The sequence below is a fragment of the Eubalaena glacialis genome, chromosome 13 (assembly GCF_028564815.1).
Source record: "Eubalaena glacialis isolate mEubGla1 chromosome 13, mEubGla1.1.hap2.+ XY, whole genome shotgun sequence".
Taxonomy (NCBI): Eukaryota; Metazoa; Chordata; class Mammalia; order Artiodactyla; family Balaenidae; genus Eubalaena; species Eubalaena glacialis.
In genome coordinates this window covers 24,485,388-24,503,247 of record NC_083728.1, presented here as the reverse complement: position 1 = coordinate 24,503,247, position 17,860 = coordinate 24,485,388, and the positions used below count along the sequence as shown (strand labels likewise).

Below are 17,860 nucleotides of genomic sequence, written 5' to 3'. Positions count from 1 at the left end.
GACACGGGTTCGAGCCCTGGTCTGGGAAGATCCCACATGCCGTGGAGCAACTGGGCCCGTGAGCCACAATTACTGAGCCTGCGCGTCTGGAGCCTGTGCTCTGCAACAAGAGAGGCCGCAATAGTGAGAGGCCCGCGCACCGCGATGAAGAGTGGCCCCCGCTTGCCACAGCTAGAGAAAGCCCTCACACAGAAACGAAGACCCAACACAGCCATAAATAAATAAAATTAAAAAAAAAAAAAAAAGATAAAGAGAATTTCCAGCAGGTGGAACATTATGAGCAAAGACAGGGCTGCGGAAAGCTCAGCACATGGACGGGACAATACCTAGATTTTGTGGAAGGGAAGTACAGGAAACAGAAAAATATGCCAGAAAGGTCATGAAGGGTTTTAAAATGTCATGCTAAAAGTCTGGACTTCACTCAGTAGACAAAGGAGAGCCACTGAATGTTTTTCAGGAAGAAGGGGTGTAATAAGATTAGGGGTGTAATAAGACCTTGGCTTTAAGAACAGATAAGTCTCTCAGAAGTTAACCCTTTCTTTCTTCCCAGCTGGAAACCCTTTCTTTCCAAGGCTGAAAAATGACAAATTTGGTGAATATTTACTTCAGTAGAACTACGGTATTCACAATTGTCTGATCCAGAAATTTAAATTAAGTGTGCATCTACCTTTTGAGAGAAATGCAACAGCAAAGTTTGCTGCAACCTGCACCTAATTTTGCTGATACTAAGAGTTTAAAAAATATAGATTCAAGCCTGATAAATGAAAGAAGGGCAAATTCTAATTATTCCTAAAACACCGTACCTAATTAGTTCAGTAGACAATTGATGACAATTTGAAAACACTATCAAATATAAAGTTCTACAGTAAATTTCATCTCACATAGTTAAAGTTATAAAATCAAAACAATCAGTCTTCTCATCAACAGGAAGTGTACTGAAGATAACCATGAGTTCTACTGGGAAAATAAGATTCTGTTCCACAGGGCTGTCCATTCATCCACCACCACCAAACTCAGCTAACTAAAGGCTCAACTTATTTTTGTCCTGAATTTGTGAATCAAATTCTCTAGGTAGTTAAGGACAGAAAAGTCGTCTTGTTGTGAAGAACTTTTGTGTTTGTCCTCTTCAAGGAAAAAGCATAGCTGAAGGCTGGGGCCCACATCTTAGATAGTCAGCTGCCTGGAATGTCCAGATCAAGCTGAAGGTCAATTCTTAGGGTACCTAACCTTGAAGCCTACAAGTTCAGTCTATTCCTTTCTTTGTTTAGTAAATGTTTTGAATAGATAATACATGCACATGTTAAAAAAAACATTAAGTCCCCTTCCTACCCACATCTCCCAATCACCAGGTTCCTCTCCCTAAGGCAACCAGTTAGCAGCTTCTTAGGAAACCTTCCACATGTAATCTATATATATACCAACTTAGTGTATATGTACTCTTTTTACATAAATAGTAGCTTCCCTTTTCTCCCCATTTCCCACAATGGTAGCATTCTACATACACTTTTCTTACGTTGAAAAAACAATCTGTTACAGAAGGATGGTGGTGAAGAAATCTCAACTCCAACTCTGTGTTTCATCCACAGATACTACAGTCACCCCAGTGAGACCCTTTTTAGGATAATAGAGTTGTAGTAATTTATTTAGCAGTTGTTAGGGTAACATCTGATCTAGGCTGAATTCAGCTTATCTGGCAATTTTTTCCTATTCTAATAAGACTACGAAATAGGAAGAAAGCAAAAAAAACCCTTTAATAGCAAAAATGGACAAGTGCTGTAATTAACAGCTAACACAACTATGTGCCAGGCACTGTGCTAAGTGATTCAGATACATTACTTCATTTAATCCTTACAACAACTATAGGAGGCTGGTATTCTTACTGTCCCCACTTTATAGTTGAGGAAACTGAGTCTTAGAGAAGTAACTTGCCCAGAGTTACAAAACTTGTTAAGTGTCAAAGCTGAGATCTGAACCTTAATAATCTGATCCCAGAGTTATACTGTTTTTCTGCCTCTTTAATGACTAGAACGAACCTTCCAGAATCCATTTACCTTGTTTTTCATTTAATCCTCACAAGGGCAATAATTTAAGTTTCAAAACTAGCATCATATTAGAAATAAAATATCAGAAGGGAAAAGACTGGCTAACCTGAGGCAAACACACCTACAACAGCAAAAAGTAACTGCTGGCAGACTAAAAGGAAAGAACCTAAAAATGTATTTAAAACAAACACAACAGCAGTTCAACAGGGAGGCTATAGCTACGAGTACAACTCAAAGAAGGCAGCCTGGCAAAATACAGTTAAGAGTTACCAGAACCGGGACTTCCCTGGTGGTCCAGTGGTTAAGACTCCGTGCTCCGAATGCATGGGGCCCGGGTTCGATCCCTGGTCAGGGAACTAGATCCGGCAGGCAGCAACTAAAACCCGGCACAGCCAAATAAATAAATAAATAAATAAAATTTTTTTTTTTTAGAAAAAGAGTTATCAGGACCTCCTGAATGATCCAGAATAGGTTAAAGTATGTTGGAAGGTAAAAAGAAAATGAGTAAAACAAGTTCAAAATGGTAAACAAAAAAGATTTGATGGTCCTGGTACCCACTACAAAACAAAGCCAACACGTGTCACAGGCTCTGACCATACAATAATGTTTGAGTCATTAAGTAAACTATTCCACAATTGAGAATACTAGGTTTAAATAAAAGATCAGGACAGCTCTACTTCAATTTACATCATGGATGCATTCCTCATAATAAATGCTTAAATTAAATGTTGAGAGGTCAAGTTACATTTTGCTACTGATTAAACTTCATAATTTCAGAGCTGTTCTGGGGGGAAGAGGTAGGGGGAGAGGGGAGACTTCAATGCTAAAACATAATAAAAATTGCCCTTAAGAATGCAAAAGAAACTTTAAAAAGAGACAATATTCCACTCAAACCTAAAACTGCTCTAAAAAATAAAGTCTATTTTTTAGTCTTTTTAGAAAGAGACAATCTAGTAATTTTAAAATTCTTGTATTAAATAATTAATTTAATCATTCATTTAACAAGTACCTACTCCGAGTATAGACTTAATCTATGCATAAACTACTCTCTGTTTAGGAGCAATTCCAGTTGCCCCTCCCGAGTTTGATGATGTTGTTAACCCACAATTTATTATTGAGGTTTTGAGCTTCACAGTACTATCCTTGTCTCTCAGTGATTCCAGTGCCTCATAAATAATACTGATCTCTTTTACATATAAGGAAAGCAAATAACCCAGTTAGCAAAGTAAAGAAAAAAAGGAGTGTTCAAACCCTAGTCTGATGGTTCTCTAATATCTAAAAGACAGGGGGAAAGGGAAGAAAGACTCATTCACTAGGAGTCTCAAAATATAAAGGGCTAAGATGTAAATTTTGCCTTATGGCAAATAGTAATAATGATAACTACCACTTATTAAGTCCTCTAATATGAGACTTGTCACTGTAAGATGCATTTTCATTCACCACCTCTTTCAATGTACATCACCATCTAAGTATAACTGTCCCCATTTCACAGGAAAGAAAACTGACACTCTGAGGAGGTTAAGTACCTAAAGGTTGCTCAGTGAAGGAGAGGGGAGCTGGACTAAAGCCTGGGCTCCCCCTCTCTCCCTCAAGCCACAGTGCCTCCCAGGGCAGTGTCAGTATTGACTGCTCCCCCATCCTGTGACAGCACAGCTCCAAGGGCCTCTTCCTGCTAGGTCAGATTCAGAGGAAGACAACAACACTGCCTGCAGAGTTCAAAGGAAGGAGAGTTTCCTAGCCACGCTTTCCTCCTCTCTGCCTAAATCTGGGAGGGAAGAATTCTTGTTATTCCTGACTCTGACCTCCTGCCATGTCCTGGCAGCTCTCAGCATCCTGTCTCACTTGCTCGGCTTGGGCCTTCTGACAATGCCAGTTGTGTTTTGGCCTTGTTTCTCCCTCATGGTAGTTTATAAGCCGCTCAGAGAGGATCTGATTTTGAATTCAATGAAGACTAGTGGGCACTTGGGCAGGTGTGTCACTCTGGCTGCTATGAAGGAATCCTAAAGGGACTTTCACGTAGCTTGTTTCCCTTACTCCGCCACCGGCTGGGGCCAAGAAAGCAGAGCTGACATGGCCACACTCAAGTCTCAGCAGTGTGCTAATGAATGAGTTTATTTATTTGTGAGCTGGCATGCTGACCCTTTCCTGGGGCTGTGTGCATGGCTATCTCCACCTGGTTTCCTAAACTCCCTCCCCACCAAGCCTACCCTTTATGTGGGGAGCATGGGGGCCACAGGATAGTCTGTGGGCAAACAGACAAGTGGGGCAAGGCACTTCCTTAAGCCATCTCACCTGACAGACAGCCTCCTCCAAGAGCTACACCTGGCCTGTGGCCTGCCTGTCAGATCCACTATAACGAACAAGCTCCTGGGGAGCAGGTACCAGTGCTCTTAGGTTGTGCAATGTTGGTAAAATGATGCTGCACAGGCCTTTGGTTTGGGCAAAAAGCTACGTGTGTGTGTGTGTGTTTAAACAGAGCGACTCTGGCTGGGGGAAGCAGAGAGAGGATGTGCACATGGCCCGGGCTCACCATATACAGCAGGTCTGGAGCTGCTGGAATCCAGCATGAGCTCGAAAGCCCTACAGCTACATCAGAACTGCTGTGGTGGTGTTAAAGAGCCCTCTTGAAAAGGCCAGGAGTGTCTGCCAGGGCAGTTCTCTGGCTGGACTGAGACTGGACCCAGTCTGTTTTCCAACCCCTTCCACCTCCACACTTCACTTCTTTCTCTTCATTCCCAGAGGCTTCTTCCCTTAGGCTTATAAAAATGTTCCAGTGTTTCCCCATCTTAAAACAAAAAACAAATAACAAAATGCTTCCCCCCTCCATCCTGTTTCTCCCTCTAGTGATCATCCTCTCATCTTTCTTTCTCACTTGGGACATCTTAAAAAGTAGTTTACAATTAATTCTTCCTCTCCTAATAACTCAAGACCCCATGTCCTCTAGTTCTAGACCCCAGAGGGCCAATGCAACTGCTTTCTTTGACTATCCCCAGGCTGCCTCCCTTCCCCGTGCTCCAAAAGATCTGTATGTCTGCTTATCAAACACGGCCCTTGGCACCCTGTACTATTTTCAGGTTTACTTGTTGCCTCTCCCAGGACACAGACAGTGATTGCTAAGAAACACAATTTCATACAGTTGCTGGTCGGTGGTATGCAGTTCAAATTCAGGGCCACAGACTCCCATCCCACGACCACCGAAAGGGGACACGCACGCAGGAAGCAAAGTGTTGCAGAAGGAGCAGTTTGCAGAGTCAGTTTTGGATTTGAGTCTCAGATCCTCCATTACTGATAAAGAGGCCTGTGAAAAATCCTTTAAAATCGCCAAGATTGGGGCTTCCCTGGTGGCGCAGTGGTTGAGAGTCTGCCTGCCAATGCAGGGGACACGGGTTCGAGTCCTGGTCTGGGAAGATCCCACATGCCGCGGAGCGACTAGGCCCGTGAGCCACAACTACTGAGCCTGCGCGTCTGGAGCCTGTGCTCAGCAACGGGAGAAGGCCGCGATGGTGAGAGGCCCGCGCACCGCGATGAAGAGTGGCCCCCACTTGCCGCAACTAGAGAGAAAGCCCTCGCACAGAAACGAAGACCCAACACAGCCATAAATAAATAAATAAATAATTAATTAATTAAAATAAAAATTTAAAATCGCCAAGATCATCTCCCCATTTGTAAAATGAGGGAGCTGGACTAGATCTGTGGTTTTTAAACTGTGCTCTGAGTTTCCAGGGAGCTACGTAAGGGTCCCTTATCAGTGGGCGTGTTGGGAAGACCTGAAGTGAGCAGGTCATTCCCACTTCTTCAACCCAACTAGCAATCCTTTTATCTATTCATACACTGTGGCTGAGCATAAAAGCTCATCTGTAAGAAGGGCTCTGTTGGTTTCCTAAACTCCCTCCCCACCAATGCTTTTTCTGCCTGCAATGCAGAAATTTTTCATCCACTCTTTGACTTGCTAACTTCTACTCATTATTCAGGGGTCAGTTTAAATGTCATCTCTTCAGTGAAGCCCTCCCTGAGTGAGCCACACCCCCTCAACTAAGTTATGTATCCCTCTTCCCCCACAGAGCCCTGTCACTTACTCTCACAGCACCCATCCCAGTTGTATTTTATTAATGATTTCTTTCAGGTCTCTCCCCCACACCCTCAGCCCTATGAGGGCAGGGAACAAATCTGCTGCATACCGTAGGTTCAATTAGAAAACAAATGCTGTAATTTTATGGATTTATGTTTAAGAATAAGCAGGTACTTAACTAAGTAATAAATAGTATCACTAATATTAAATATTATTCGTATTAATAAATAATTATTTAATTAGATACTTCAGTAGTTTTAGTTACCAATGAGGAAAGCAACTTAAAGCAACTCAAAGTTAGCCAGACCCATACTTGAATTTCCTCTCTACCATGTACTAACTAGTTCTGTGGCCAAGCTCTCTGACTGCTCTGTCTTTGATCTCTCATGTAAACAGGAATAAAGCAGTTATAAGAATGTGTGAGATAATATAAGTAAATAATTTTTAAAATAGTACTGTAAAGGGCCTAGTAGTTATTATATTTATGATATACCTGACTTTAAAATAATTTTTAAAAATACAAACTGCATTTTCCTCTCCACTCTACCTCCATCATAGGCATATTCTAATTTTATTTATTCCATTCCATTTTCTAAAATTAATTTCTGCATCTATAACATACTAGTGTTCCATGACAAATTTTGAAATGGGGGTCTCTGCAAATCTATTAATACTTAGAACACCAACATAAATTCTACCTACATACATCTCACCCCCCAGGGAAACTTAAGTAGGCGCAGAGCTTTGCCACTCTCCCCACTAACAGGCAGTGGCACCGACCCTTCCAATTGCCATAGGAGCCAAGTCAGATCTGAGACAATAGATTATTTAATCAACATTTATCGAGCCGAAGAAATATCTCATTTTCATATCTCTCCAAAAGGAAAATAAAAATAATTCTAGGTCTCAATAAATTCACCATCCACAAGGAATATTGACACATATATGATAAAATATAAAAATGTTATGTGATGAATGCTAGAAGAGAGGTAACCAAAATATTAAAGGAACTCAGAAGAGGAACTAACTCTGCCTTCAGAGGGAAGGGAAGGCTTCAAAGCAGAGATATCTGAGTTGGATATTGAACAAAAAATAGGAGTTTGTCAGGTGGAGAGGAAGGAGAAGGACTTTCTAGGCAGAAGAAAACTTTGTGCAGAAGACCTGAAATTTCTATTACATAGTTTAATTTTTCCTTGCAGGGGAGGGAGTGATGGTGGTAGTGGTACCAGACGAGAGTGGCACAGGTGGCATATTTGGTGGGATATGAATGCCATGCTAGGAAACATACTTTATCCTGAGAACAATGGAGAATATTAAGGAGAGTGTGTGTGTGTGTGTATACTAATCCAATTTATATTGAGAAGACCAATGGCACAGGAAGAGGGAAGTTGGAGGCCAAACACTAGTTTTCAGGTACTGTTACTTGTAACACAGTGAAATCAATTTAGTGGGTGACATCTTGAATTTCTGTTTTAAATGAATTCAAATGGAGTAGAAAATATCAGAGATCATCTGACATTGTAAGGATAAGTTTTACAAAACGTTTGTGTCAGATACATGTGTGTGTTCTGGATTGCAACGTAAAATGCATTTGTTACTATGGGTCATGGTCAAAAAAGTTTCAGATGGTGAAACTGGTGCCTGACCAGATGAAGGGAGTGAGGGAAAAGTCAAGGAGGCTTCCCAGGTTTCTGGTGTGGGTACCTGAATGGATCACAATGCCACTGTCCCAGACAGGGAACAAAGGAGGAGGTTGGCTTTTATCAAGTCCACATGGGAATGCTGGAAACCCCACACAGCAACCTCTCTCAGCATTTTTTCAGTAGCCATGGTGAATACTAATTTTGTTCAGCAAAGACAAAGGACACACAGTCACCGAAGCTGCAAGCTCATAAGAATACACAACTGATAAGGGCCTTCTAGGAACTGGAGGGGTCCCAGTCCTAAATCCCAATACACATAAAAACTTGGGAACCAGAGAAAGCAGACAGGATAAGGGAAACATCAACACCTCTTACAGGGAACTAACAGGATATGAGAAATCCTGTCCCTATTCTGAGAGCCAACAGGGAGTCATCACCCTTGGGAACCTAAGCAAGCTTTCTGTAAAGTCCACTGCCAGGGTATTCTAGTTTTGTGGGTTTTTTTTTTTCCCCACGGGGCGGGGTGGGGGGGGCGGATTCTATTTTTATGACTGCTTTCTAAGCCTCCCCACCTCTCCCTCACACTACCACCCACAGGAGGTATTTCAACCCTGCACATCCCTAGCAATCCACTGAGCCCTGTAATACTGGACTTGGTGATCCCTCAGTTACCCTCCTGGAGCTTCGGGCTAAGAAAATAGGACTTAGAAGAGCATAGCTTTTCTGCAGACTTGGGGTGGATCCCTTATTCCCTCTAAGAGAGTTTCCCCAATTCTTCTTGAAGGATCATAGCACAATTGGACACTAAAGTAACTTTCTGGTGACCCTTTCCACTACATTCCTCCACAAACCAGCCCTGAGTGCTTCAGACAACTTGGCTGCCCTCAAATACTCCATGTTCTTGTACATGTTCTATGTTTTGCTCCTAATAATTCCCGCAACCCAAATGCCCTCCTTTTCTCTGACAGAAATTCTACTCACCCTTCATGGTACATCTCAAATGTCACCTCTACCACAGAGCAACTCTTTATCCAATACATACTTCCTCATCCACCAAATTTGGATTTAGTCACACCTCCTTGTCCTTCCATAGTATCTGCTTATGCCTTGGGCACAGCACTTCTTTCATTGTCATCCATTACAGGCAATTGTACTGTGCCTGTTTTCCACTCGACTAAGTTTCTTGAAGGTGCACGCCATGTCATATCCTACTCTCTAGTGCCCCCCAGTCCTTAACACAATAAGAGTTTGCTGATTCATCCCATCGAAGACCGCAGATCATGAGAACCAAGGAGGAAGGATGGAGGGGACACCAAGCATAGACAGGCCTCCCTCCCCCTACTTAACTGGTGGTGGTACTCCCCACTCTTCTGAGAAATTAAACCAACCTCAGCAAGGAAGGCTCAGCAGGCACATTTGGAAATGGTGGCTAACTTGAAAGAACTACAAGTAGTTTCAAGGTTCTCCCAGCTGCTAGCAGTCAGGTATTGACCTTGGGATGTGGTCACAAGGATTATATTTTTTATTTTGCCATCCACTCCCTCTAACACTCTGATACCTCTGGCTATTGGGCAATAAAGAGTCTTTCATTCTGACTCTGAATATTATCTTTGAGCTCCTCTGGGAACAGCCTAGCCTCCTCTCAACCCTCCCACCTTTCCAGTGAGTAATTCCACAGGGCCACCTCTGCAGTCCTCTCCTCTTGAAAAAGTAGTTTTCCTCTCAGTACATCCAGCTGCCCTCCCTGAACCTTTTCCTAACCTTCACCATACAGACAGAAGGTGGTTGGCCTTCTTAGCTGCCTGACTAAAAGACATGGCACATTTCAAGGGTTTTGATAGTTGCAGCTTCCTCTGTGATCCTACAGGCACTACTTACTCAGATTTATTACAGAACTTAGCCAGTCCAATTTATAACTGACTATTATATATGTCTTATCTCCCTCACTAGACTGTGAGCTTCCTGACATAGCTTACTGACTGCTCAGGACACAGTGGACACTCAACAAACTACCGGCTTAGGAAAAAACAACATGAACTGCCACCTTAGGCCCCTTAGCCAATCTCACTGACTATGTGAGTTCAGAAGAAATATTTCAGAGGTGATCAAAACCAAAAAGTCTTTATATAGTAGTCAGTCCTGTGATGCAAAGCTCAGCTGAAGGCAGTCTCAAACAAGGGTCCTTTTGACAGGGCAACCATTCCCCACGTTCCTCAGATACTCACTACGGTCAAAGTAGTAAACTTAGTTCTCCAGAATTTACTTTCCCAAGATCTGGCAGTTCAATAAATAGTCCCCAGCCCCCACTTCAACGTCTCGCCTATATCCTTCTGACCTTTAATACTGTGTAACATTAGATGAAAAATTGATTTTTTTGGCTACTTAATTTGCAGCTGAAGAAAAAAATATACTGTTTAAGGTGTTAAATATTTTTACATGCAACAAACCTGGCATGAATCTAACCTGTATGCACATTTTAGAGGTACAGGCGTAAATGTCAGTGCTATAATTTGTTATAGGTTTCTGATGACCAGCAATGAAAATGACCACGGATGCTCACAATTCAAACCACTTTTACGTAAATGTGAACTTTCCTAAAACAGCGAAGGGAAAGAACTTTCCACCCAAGCTCACAGGGTCTCTTACAGATACTGATAGCATTGTTCACTGGGTTAGGTGTTCTTTGAGAAAATCCTACAAATATTAGTTTCTTTCTGGGACTATGCTTTGACCTTTAATAAAAAAATGTGCTATAAGACACCAGTTATTAAAATGAAAGGAACAGCTTTTAATGCCTGAACTGCCATTTCATATAATCAGCCCTACTGAAGGCTATACCTTAACAAGTCAGCAGTGTTTTTAAAAAAAAAAATACATTTGGTGACTTCACTTAAATTGCTCACTTACCAGACATGAAGTAGAGTTATGAGAAACCATGAATTGAATGTATCAGGCATCTGACACCCTAGAAAATAACAATAAAGTATAAATATGTGAAGGTTTAGAAGAGGAATAAGGACTATATTTGAAATATCAGTAGGAATCTGCTCAACTAAAATATATGGTAGTCACGGTGCTCTCTGATTATGCTATCATAGAGAAGGCCAATGGAACCACAAGGCAAGCCCATGGGTTGAAAGAGCATTGAATGCAGTCAGACAAACAGGCTTCTAGTTCCAGCCCTGTTACCACCTTGCTGTGTGGACTTGGGAAAGTCACTTCTCTTCTCTGAGCCTCAGTTTTCTCACTGTCTATAATGTGGCCTGGATGATCTTTATAATTCCTTCCAACTGTGATTCAATGTTATTTTCCCCTCCTGGGCTCCAATTCTTCTGGAAAGCTAGGCAGACACCACCTTACCTACCCCACTTAACTAGAGGCTTTTTTTCACTTGAGCCCTGCTGAGAAATGGAAGCTCTTCTTGTCCATCTCCCTTTCCTGTTTTCTTTCTCTAAGGTGACCCAATGGGTATGCTAAATGATTCAACCAAAATAAATGATCAGAAGAAAGAAGCAGGACTCTAGGGAGCTACAGTTGAATAAGAAAGCAGATAATATCTAACGAAAGGTTGTTCACCACCCCCAGGAATGACAAACCAGGTAGGGCTTCTCCTTGGTTTAAGAAACCAAAAATCAGCTCAGGGCTTAGACATCCAAGCCTCTCAATTCTCAGATCTCTAAGAAATGCCTCTGGCTGGAAGAGGGGTCCCCCACAGAATATGCCCTCCTTATTACACGGCAGGGAGAAAAGCTGGAGCAAGAGGATAAAGAAAAAAGAGAGGGCTTCCCTGGTGGCTCAGTGGTTAGGAATCCGCCTGCCAATGCAGGGGACACGGGTTCGAGCCCTGCTCCAGGAAGATCCCACATGCTGTGGAGCAGCTAAGCCCGTGCACCACAACTACTGAGCCTGCGCTCTAGAGGCCGCGAGCCACAACTACTGAGCCCGCATGCCGCAACTACTGAAGCCTGCGAGCCTAGAGCCTGTGCTCCACAACAAGAGAAACCACCGCAATGAGAAGCCCGCGCACCACAATGAAGAGTAGCCCCCGCTCGCCGCAACTAGAGAAAGCCCGCGTGCAGCAACGAAAACCCAACGCAGCCAAAAATAAATAAATAAAATAAATAAATTTATATAAATAAATAAATAAAAAAGAGAATCAGTGGGAAACTTGGGCCCTTAGAGTAGAATCTGTCCTTTGGAGTAATGACTCAAGAAGGAAGTAGTATCTTCTGCCTTTCAGCAAACAAAGTATACAATGTACTAAATGATAACAAATAGGGGCCACTAAGATAGAAAACACAGAGCAGGACCCCTGTGAGGTACACTAACAACGCCAATAATAATAAAGAGCTGTAATTCATTGTGTGCTTACTATGTGTCAGAAATAATAGGTACCTTACAAGCATTAGTTCAATGACTCCTCCTAACATTCCTAAGAGGTGGGTATTGATATTATCCGCATTTGACAGGTGAGAAAACTGACTTAGAGAGATCATGACAATTACCCAAGGTCACACAGCTATGAAATGAGACATCTGGGATCAAATTCAGATCTGCTTGATTCCATACACTGTTGGCTTAATCGCTAACTGCCTCTCTAATACTAGTATCAGAAACTAACATTCACTAAGGGTCCATATTTCCTGTCAGGTCCACCATTAGTCATGTCAATACATTATCTCACTTCATCCTCACTTTAACCCTGAAGAAAGGCATTATAAGCCTCATTCTAGAGATAAGGAAACGGGCTCGAAAAGGCTAAGTAACTTGCGGGCAGCCACAATATTAACAAGCTAGTGGCTGGGCTGGGATTTCAGTCCAGGTCTGTCACAAACTGACACCAAAATACTCTGGTGAGCTTACTGGGAGGTGCCCAGCAGCTGTCAAGTGGACTTCCTCTTGGAGCCCAGCAGGAGGGAGGTGAAGGCTGGTCTGGCTAGCCATTCAGCTATTAAAACACATGCCATCTGAGAGTGGGCCAACCACCCTCTACCTAGAACAAGAACAGCCATGAGAAACTCTCAAGCCCGGATCTAAAGTTCGGTCTTTTTTGGATGCTAGAACAAAACATTAAAAAGAAAAGTTTTCTTGGAAGTCTGTCTTTCAATCTGGAAAATGAAATTTGGCTGCTTCTAAAGGACAATCTGTTCAGTTGCTACCTCTACATCAAAGCTTCTCAGCAGCCTCCAGGAGCCTTTCCAATTTTCTCAAAGAGGGAATCAGTTCTTCGGCTGGAAAGCACAGACAGACAGACAGGCCAGCAACCGGACTTGGGTCACAATTTTCCCTCTGGGGGTCAGCTCAGGGCTGAGGATGGGAAAAGAGCTGGCATATGACTGACTGCCTGTACCCACTGGGGTCAGAACAGAAACCCACGGGGTAAAGCCCTAAAAAACAAGACCACTGCAAGTTTGACTGTGAGCAACTCAACAACATAGCAGACTCTTTAGCTTCATGAAATGTCTTTAAACACTTCAAAGTTAAAACCTGCTATAGGGTCTTGCCATGATCACACTCTTGCTCCAGTACACACTCAGTGCACTATTTTCTGAGGCTAGGTACTTTCCTCCTCAACATCAAGTTGGATAAAATTAAATAATTCATTACTATTATGGGGCAGCAGGATTAACATAGTTGTTTGTTTAACGCAGACACCAGCGTCAGACATCCTGATTCAAAACCTTAACTCTACCTCTTACTTGGTATAGGACTCTGGGTAAAGTTACTTTACCTCTCAGTGCCTCAGTTTCCCTCTCTGTAAAAATGGGAAAACAAGAGAACCTACCTTACAGGATTCTTGTGAGGATTAAATGAGATAAGGCCTGTAGAACGTTTAACAAAGTAGTTAGTATTTAATAGGTACTCAATAAATATTCACTATTGTTGTTTTTTAGTGAATTGTTTAAACACTAGGGTTTAAATTATCTTTGAAAAAACTCACTATTTAAGACTGCATCAATAAAATGATGAACCTCAATCTTTTTTTTCTTCAAGTTTTAAAAAATATATTTATCATACACTTACACAAAATTGATACATTTGATAGCTGAGTATTAGTAGCAGAAAGAGATAAAGGTAGAACCTCAATTTTATTAACTCAAAATTTATTCACTAAGGAGCCTCCTCTCCAAGGTATGAACTCTTAAGGGCTAAAAACAAAGCAGTCTGCAGACAACAGTGTGGTATTAAACACAAGCTTTATTGATTGGCTGGACGCCTCTGCCCTTAAGTGCTCTTTATAACAGAAATGATCTCCAAAAGACCAGTTAGCAAACACTGCGTGCTCACAGAGGGTACACTCATTTATGCCACAATGACATCATCAGAACATCTTGGAAACAACAGTTGGCTCTTAAGGTATCTCACCAGTCAGAATCCCCAATATCTAGGTCTCTGGATCAAGACGTCTGAACACTTTGGCTCCGAGATGACAGAGTATCTATAACTTTGGCATTTTGTGGGGGCCTGTCCAAGAGGCTGATAGGCATATTGTTTACTGAGTAAAGAACTCAATCTTCATGAAATATAACTGGTCTCACTTTTGTTGGAAGAGTGAGAATGACACTGACCAGCTACCTGGGACTTTCTATCCTTTTAAAAAGCTACTGAATTCTCAGGACTCTAAAAAGTCAAGCCCTAAAATACCAAAAATCCAAGGGAGCAATAGCCACTTTAAAGATGTAATCTTAGGAAGCAATATATCTATACACATTCTCTTCTTTTACCCCAAACCTGTCTGACCTACTCTTTAGAATCCAAGATGCAAGAAAATCAGTCTCATTATTTTATAGATATTCTTTTCTGCCTCTAAATGGTACTTTTCAGATTTGCTCCCTTTTTTATTCACTGGTCACAGTTTGGAACCACTTTGGTTTGATTCTGAAATTTAATCTAACCACAAATGACAAAGATGGACCACAATGGAGCATAATACAAAGGAACATGATATAGGTCTAAAAGGTAATTCTCAAAGTGAGTCTTAGAAAACCTGAAGTAAGAGTGGTGTTACTGAAAAATGTGACATCAGATAACTACTTCAAAGGGCAAGGCTAGGACAAAGCTCACTGAGATGTACACACTCTAATATACATAAACATCAGTTCACAATACTAACAGAACATCTCACAGAGGTAGTTCTCATTTAAAAACTATAAAATAGGGCTTCCCTGGTGGCGCAGTGGTTAAGAATCCGCCTGCCAATGCAGGGGACACAGGTTCGAGCCCTGGTCCGGGAAGATCCCACATGCCGCGGAGCAACTAAGCCCGTGCGCCACAACTACTGAGCCTGCGCTCTAGAGCTCGCGTGCCACAACTACTGAGCCTGTGTGCCACAACTACTGAAGCCCACACGCCTAGAGCCCGTGCTCCACAACAAGAGAAGCTACCGCAATGAGAAGCCCGCGCGCTGCAACGAAGAGTAGCCCCCACTCGCCGCAGCTAGAGAAAGCCCGTGCACAGCAACGAAAACCAAATGCAGCCAAAAATAAAAATAAATAATAAATAAAAATTTTAAAAATTAAAAAGTAAAAAAAAAAGTAACAAAATAACTATAAAATACAAAAAATTATAAAACACAAAAATATTAAAATGGATTACAATTTCTATTTTGCAGTTATTTTCATTCACAGGCAATATTTTATAGTAGAAAAATTCCTGGATTTTAAGCCAGATGACACAGGATCAAGGCTTGACTAAGCAACCTTGGGCAAATCACTTAGCCTTTTTATAAGTTTCAATTGTTTCTGAAAACAAAAGAAAAATGAAAATAAGAATACAAGCCCTTCTCGTCTCACAATGTTTTGTAATTCCTAAATGAGACAAAAATAAAAGCATACCATGTAAGTGTGAATTATTAAAATATAATAGTTAATAATTTTAATAAATTTTTAGTTTTATACGTAGTTTACAACAGATTATAAATTGAAGCATGATATATTAACTTAAATATGTAATAATAGTCTCATTATTCAAGAATCTTCAATAATGAGGATTAGCTAAACAAAGATAGCTAGTAAACATCCTTTCAAAATAATTATAATAAGTTTATGAGTTATTTAATATTACATAGATGTGTAGGATGAGGTTTTAAAAAGATCTGATGAAAAATACTTGAGCGGGCTTCCCTGGTGGCGCAGTGGTTGAGAATCTGCCTGCTAATGCAGGGGACACCGGTTCGAGCCCTGGTCTGGGAAGATCCCACATGCCGCGGAGCAACTAGGCCCGTGAGCCACAACTACTGAGCCTGCGCGTCTGGAGCCTGTGCTCCCAACAAGAGAGGCCGCGATAGTGAGAGGCCCGCGCACCGCGATGAAGACTGGCCCCTGCTTGCCGCGACTGGAGAAAGCCCTCGCACAGAAACGAAGACCCAACACAGCCAAAAATAAACAAACAAACAAACAAATAAATAAATAAATAAATAAACTTGAGCACATGGATTCAAGAAACCACTTAAGAAAAATCCAGCTTCTAATATTAATAGTCTCTTCATCAGGTAGAGAAAGAATATTTTCTCCTTTCAGACTAATTTTTCCTAAAGTAAGAAATTGTTAGAGATTAAAAAAGGAGGAAAGTTTTCTTTCCTTACTATGAGTAAATAAGAAATGGAAGGTGTATACTAAATTAGGATTACAACTCAGCACAGTATTTTAAGTTTCCAATGAAATATTGTCTCAATCTGCTGAAATAGTAAAATCGACAAAACTTGCATTTAATTTTAAAAAACAAAATAGTTATTAAATAATCAAAACTTCATCTCTTTCTTCATTGTTGTTAACATAATTATATATAATTATTGGCTGTCCATGAAAAATATCAAGTATATTTAGTTAAGTGTTTGTTGCTTTGAGGATAATGACTATTACCACAGATGTGCACAGAACACATTTCCTTCCAAAATCTGTGGAACTGGAAACAGCTTAAACTTTCCCAATGACTTTATAAGTATCTGCTTTAAATGACTTGTTTATAACTACAACAGTTTATATTAACAAAATGAATACTGTATTGATATAATCAACTGCTAGTGATGATGATCTAAACCAGTAAAACACTTTTGGAAAGCAATTTATCAATGGGATAAAAATAATAAAATTATATGTGCCTTTTGACTCAACAGTCCTTCTACAGAAAGAAGAAAAATCATTAGGCATATTCCAGGGTTAACTAAAACAATTATAAACTAGAAATAAAAGAGGAATGATTGGCCAGAAGTTCATGTCAAAAATACTGAGTAAAACATCCCGAATGTAAAACAGGATGTGTTTACTCTGAGTACTCTTATGTAAAAAGATGCATGTGTGCACAAGGGGGAATGATGATGTCAAAGTACTGGACAAATTTTTAGGTTTTTTTTCAAACTTGTTAAAATGTCTTATTTATAGGGTTCTTTTGGCCTTTGTTTATTCTATTAAAAGAGAAAAATAAGCAGCTTTTGTTATACATTTTGTTCAGGAAAAACTGTTTTACTAGTAACTTAAAAAAAAACCGATCCTACCAAGACACAATCATAAAAATGAAAAGTAGATTCTTTTTCCTTTTCACAACTATCAAAAATAGTAACTTACTTAGAAAGAATTCCTCGAAGTCAGTTTTCTCCACACAGCTAGTATACATGCGCAGGGCCGCAATCTTAATCTTCTAGACAAAGAAAATAAAACCAAACTCAAGACATGACCAAGTGAATGTTCTAGTGCCATTAGATGTAGGTCACAGAATCTTATTTTTTTTTCAACTAGAGGGATGGGTCCAAACCTGTCTCTAGCCATTCACGGACTTCACACAATTTTACGATTTTGGCATCAAAATGTCAAAAAGGTTTTTCCAATATTTAGACGAACTCTCTCCTTTAATTCAAACCCATTTCACCACGTTTCAGCCTCTAAACCACCATTCAGAACCATCCACATTAATTCTTTATAATCTGAAACCCTTTATATTAAAAAAATTACCCATTCTCCTGACCAAAATCAAACAAAGCCCTCAATCCTTTGATCTTTCCTCAGAAGCTCTATTAACTATTCTTTTTTTTTTTTAAGAAAGAAATGGAAAATTTTATTTGAGCCAATTTAAGGATTATAACTGGAGAAGAGTATCTCAGAAAGTTCTGA

General features: G+C 40.7%; 1 protein-coding gene and 1 non-coding gene across 4 annotated transcripts in view; one reads left to right on the top strand and one right to left on the bottom strand.

Moving 5' to 3' along the window:
* Positions 1–17,860, bottom strand: part of LOC133103646 (ubiquinol-cytochrome c reductase complex assembly factor 1) — a 92,746-nt gene that overhangs the window by 46,259 nt on the left and 28,627 nt on the right. For all 3 annotated transcript variants that reach the window (XM_061209131.1, XM_061209132.1, XM_061209133.1), the window contains 2 exons: positions 17,318–17,390; positions 10,662–10,719 (listed from right to left, as the gene is read on the bottom strand). In XM_061209131.1, the coding sequence (XP_061065114.1) occupies positions 10,662–10,719; positions 17,318–17,390 (131 nt within the window). The remainder of the gene's footprint in view (positions 1–10,661; positions 10,720–17,317; positions 17,391–17,860) is intronic.
* Positions 2,326–2,398, top strand: TRNAR-CCG (transfer RNA arginine (anticodon CCG)). Its single transcript has one exon. It is a non-coding gene; the product is annotated as a tRNA-Arg (tRNA).